The 5,151-nt window shown below is 34.3% G+C and overlaps 1 protein-coding gene across 1 annotated transcript; it reads left to right on the top strand.

The window, feature by feature from the left end:
* The first annotated feature begins 4,577 nt into the window (after nt 1-4,577).
* LOC131177903 (secreted RxLR effector protein 161-like) lies at nt 4,578-4,934 on the top strand. Its single transcript, XM_058143077.1, has 2 exons — nt 4,578-4,615; nt 4,682-4,934. Exons 1-2 carry the CDS (start codon nt 4,578-4,580, stop codon nt 4,932-4,934), a joined length of 291 nt encoding a protein of 96 aa, XP_057999060.1.
* Nucleotides 4,935-5,151: the final 217 nt, after the last annotated feature.

Raw genomic sequence — 5,151 nt, 5'->3', positions numbered from 1 at the left:
ACAGGTATGTTGACGACTATAAAGGTATGGTTGTCAAATACATTCTCCATGAAAGACTTAGGGGAGGCAACATATATTCTTGGGATTCGCATCTATAGAGATAGAGCGAAAAGAATAATTGGTTTATCCCAAAGTCTATACTTCAAAAAGGTGTTAAAGAGGTTTAACATGCTTGATTCCAAGAGAGGATTGTTAGACATGGTATCCACCTTTCTAAAGAGATGTCTCCAAAGACACCGAAAGAAAGAGATAAAATGGCCAGGATTCCAAATGCTTGGCTATTGGAAGTTTAATGTATGCAAAGTTGTGTACTAGGCCTGATATCGCATATCTCGTTAGTTTGACTAGCAGGTATCAATCCAATCCAGGTTTGGAACACTGGATAGCCGTCAAGAATATTCTTAAGTACTTAAGAAGAACTAAGGATTTATTCTTGATTTATGGAGGTGGAGACTTGCAATTGGATGGTTATACTGATTCTGATTTCCAATCAGATATCGATGATAGAAAGCCTACCTTTGGATATGTGTTCATTTGTAATGGAGGTGCGATCGGTTGGAAGAGTTCCAAACAGAGCACGCATTGCAGATTCCACTCATCGAGGTCGAGTATATTCTCGCATCGATGTCGCAAAGGAAGTCGTTGGATAAAGAAGTTCGTGATGTAACTTACAGTAATTCCTTCCATTGAGTCAGCCCAATACAATCGTGACAACAATGGAGCGATCATCTGAGCTAAGGAACCAAGGTCTCACCGTAAATCCAAACACATAGAAAGGCGCTACCACATTATCGGAGAAATAGTTGGGCGAGGCGATGTAGCCATGCAGAAAATAGCATCGGTGAAAATCCGGTGATCCATTCACTAAGCCTATGTCACAGACTCGCTTAGACCGACATCTTGAGAAGATAGGTCTAAGATATTGTAATGAATGGCTCTAGTGCTAGTGGGAGATTGTTAGTAGTATGCCCTAGAGCATATCATTTAGTATGTATCTTGTACATATTTTTAATAATAAAAGGCATTTCCACTTTTCCGTTTATATAATATATTTATGTGTAATAGAAAAGGTCCATTGATATTTTGTTAGAAATATTATTCTTAAGTTGTTAAGAATATGAGTGACAATATTTCTAGCACAAAGTATCATAAATAGGTTCACAATCGAGGATACTTCATAATAAGGACATGACTTATCCATAAAGTTTGTTTTCATGTTTGTTCCCAAGTTATTTATATGAGATATAAATAAGATGGAATGGTGAGTCTCATGCCATATAACAAACATGATAGGCACTTATAAATGATAAGTCGGCCGAACCAGTGACACTTATGACAAGCACATGGAGTTTACTCTTGTCAATGTTTTGTCATAAATCATATCGATGCATATAATCTTTAGACTGAGATAGCATAGTTATCTTGTATATAGGTAGTTTGAGTTTGATCTCGCTTTCATACTTGTACTATGTATGGGTATATGGGCATGTGTTGGCTCCTGCTAGTTATATATGGAGGTAGGTGTTGATCAAGAAGGAATCTGTTCCTCTAAGTAAATAGAGATAAAATCCTATGTTCATTTAATTGTTCTTGATGTTTCAAGTTCTGGCCAGACAGATAGATTTATTCAGAAAAGAGTTTCTGATGAGAAAATCTTTTTAATCAAGAACTGGAATTAAAAGAGAACATAATATTCATAGCAAATGGAGTTTGACATAAACCATGACTCTAGCTTGAGTTGGGATTTTGCAACAGAGAGATTCTAGTGCATGGTAACATATGATTATAGGTTCATTTAAGGTAAACCTTATTACTAATTGGGTGGCCATGGCATGCTATGCTCGGTGTTATCCATGTTCTATGAGGTTCATAAAATGATTTAGAGAAATCATTTATGGTAAGAAAGAGTTCTGATGATATTAAGAGTTGATATCATGTCTCATTGCCAATTAGTGATGAGCCTAGTAAGTCACACACATACACAAGTTATCACCTATTTAAATATGATTTAATTAATTAATTAAAGAGTTTAATTGATTAATTAAATAGATTTGGTTTGCAATTAAATTGCAAAGTCCCTAGCATGACTTGAAACCAAATCTAGATTATTGGATGTGTAGTATAAATTAAATTTATATTTAAAGTGTTTAAATATGAATTTAATTGATGAGAAATTAATTAATAGAGATTAATTAATTAATTTATATTTGATATAAATTAATTAGAAGAAGAAAATAATTATTTTGGGTTAAGAACTCAAAATTAAGACACAGGGGCATTTTGGTCATTTTGCGGTGTGACACGTGGCACCATGAGATGGTGACACATGGCATAACACATAAGCTTGCAAATATTTTTAATCATGTAAGATGATTAAAATCAAGATTAAATATAGGTTTGACACTTGGCACAATGTGATTGGGTCACTTAAACCTAGAGCTAATCAAAAGGTGACATGTGGCTAGGGTTTAATGTGTTAACCTAGCTATTTAAGTGTGGTTATGAAAAGAAAACATAACCAGCAGCCTCTCCTCTCATATGTCACGCCACTTTGAGCCTCCCCAGCTATTTCTCTTCATCTCTCATCAATTCAAAGAGATTAGCCATCAATCTCTTGAATTAAGAACACTAGAAATTGTTTCTAGTGTCCTGTTTGCATCTCTAATCTCTTAAAAGGCAGAACTTGAATTTCTAATTAATAGAAAAGGCTTTAGAAGCTGTTCAAGGGCTGCCATAGGTGTTCTTGGTGTGGACAAGCTAGAGGGACAACATCTGGTGTCCTGAAGACGAATCTCAAAGGCGCAGACGCTGCAAAGACATCAAGAGGTTAGTGTAATCGTTCTTGATTTAATCTAGGGTTCTAAAATTAATCTGATTAATTTTAAAATCTTAAATGGCAAATACAGATCCAAAAACATATTAAAAGAGTTTTAATATGTTGTTTATCATTGAAATCAAATAGATAAAAATAAATCTTGCATGGTGCTTGTGACCCTAGGTGAAAATTTTTGAATTCAATGGTATAATCTTGTGTTTTTCACGCTTCCGTTCCTTCACATATGTCACTATCTCATGGTGCCACGTGTCACACTGTGAAATGACCAAAATGTCCCAGTGTCTTAATGTTGACTTCTTAACCCAAAATAATTATTTCTCTTCTTCTAATTAATTTATATCAAATATAGATTAATTAATTAATCTCTATTAATTAATTTTTCATTAATTAAATTCATATTTAAACACTTTAAATATAAATTTAACTTATACTAGATTTGATTTCAAGTCATGCTAGGGACTTTGCAATCTAATTGCAAACCAAACCTATTTAATTAATCAATTACACTCTTTAATTAATTAATTAAATCATATTTAATTAGGTGATAACTTGTGTATGTGTGTGACTTACTAGGCTCATCACTAATTAGCAATGAGATATGGTATTAACTCTTAATACCATCAGAACTCTTTCTTACCATAAATGATTTATCTAAATCATTTTATGCACCTCATAGACCATGGTTAACACCTAGCATAGCATGCCATAGACACCCAATTAGTAATAAGGTTCACCTTAAATGAACCTATAATCATATGTTACCATGCACTGGAATCTCTCTGTTACAAAATTCCAACTAAAGCTGGAGTCATGGCTTATGTCAAACTCCATTTTCTATGAATATTATGTTCTCTTTTAATTCCAGTTCTTGATTAAAAAGATTTTCTCATTAAAAACTCTTTTCTGATTAAATCTATCTGTCCTGGCCAGGAACTTGAAACATCAAGAACAACTAAATGAACATAGGATTTTATCTCTATTTACTTAGAGGAACAGATTCCATCTTGATCAACACTTACCTCCATATATAACTAGTAGGAGCCAACACATGCCCATATACCCTTACACAGTACAAGTATGAAAGCAGTATCAAACTCAAACTACCTATATACAAGATAACTGTGCTATCTCAGGTCTAAAGATTATATGCACTGATATGATTTATGACAAAACATTGATAAGAGTAAACTCCATGTGCTTGTCATAAGTTTCACTGGTTCGGCCTACTTATCATGTATAAGTGCTTATCATGCTTGTCATATGGCATGAGACTCACCATTCCATCTTATTTATATCTCATATAAACAACTTGGAAACAAACATGAATACAATCTTTCTCGATAAGTCATGTCCTTATTATGAAGTATCCTCGATTGTGAACCTATTTGTGATACTTTGTACTAGAAATACAGTCACTCATATTCTTAACAACTTAAGAATAGAATTTCTAACAAAATATCAATGGACCTTTTCTATTACACATAAATATATTATGTAAACGGAAAAGTGAAAATGCCTTTTATTAATAAAAACATGTACAAGATACATACAAAATGATATGCTCTAGGGCATAATACTAACATCAACATACTTGATTCCAAGAGGGGATTGTTACTAGTTAGGCATTGAATTCATCTTTCTAAGGAACAGTTTTGCAAGACTCCTGAAAAAAGGGAAAAGATGATCTAGGTTCCCCTATGTTTCAGCTATAGGAAGCTTAATGTATGCCATGTTGTGTACTATGCCTGATATTGCCTACACTGTTAGTGTAACTAACAGGTTTCAATCCAACCCAGGTTTGAAACACTGGGTAGCTGTCAAGAATATTCTTAAGTACTTGAGAAGGACTAAGGATTTGTTCTTGACATATGGAGGAGATGAACTTCAACTAGAAGGATTTACAAACTCTGATTTCCAATCAGACATTGATGACAAAAAGTCTATCTCAAGGTTTGTGTTTTTGTGTAAAGAAAGCACTGCCTGTTGGAAGAGCTCCAAACAGACAACTACAGCAGACTCAACCACTAAAGCTGAGTATGTTGCTGCATGTGATGCTGCAAAAGAGGTTGTTTGGATCAAGAAGTTTATTTCAGAATAGGAGTGGTTCCTTCCATTAAGATAGCAGTTCCTCTCTGCTATGACAACAATGAAGCCATTGGACAGGCAAAGGAACCCAGGTCTCACTAGCGATCCAAACACATAGAGCAGTGATTTCATATTATGAGAGAGATAGTTGGAAGAGCTGACATTGCCATGCAGAAAGTAGCTTCAGCTGACAACTTGGCTGATCCACTGACCAAGGCCATGACACAGTA

Source organism: Hevea brasiliensis, chromosome 2 (genome assembly GCF_030052815.1).
Source record: "Hevea brasiliensis isolate MT/VB/25A 57/8 chromosome 2, ASM3005281v1, whole genome shotgun sequence".
Taxonomy (NCBI): Eukaryota; Viridiplantae; Streptophyta; class Magnoliopsida; order Malpighiales; family Euphorbiaceae; genus Hevea; species Hevea brasiliensis.
The sequence above is the reverse complement of the archived record's forward strand: the minus strand, read 5'-3'. Positions and strand labels throughout refer to the sequence as shown.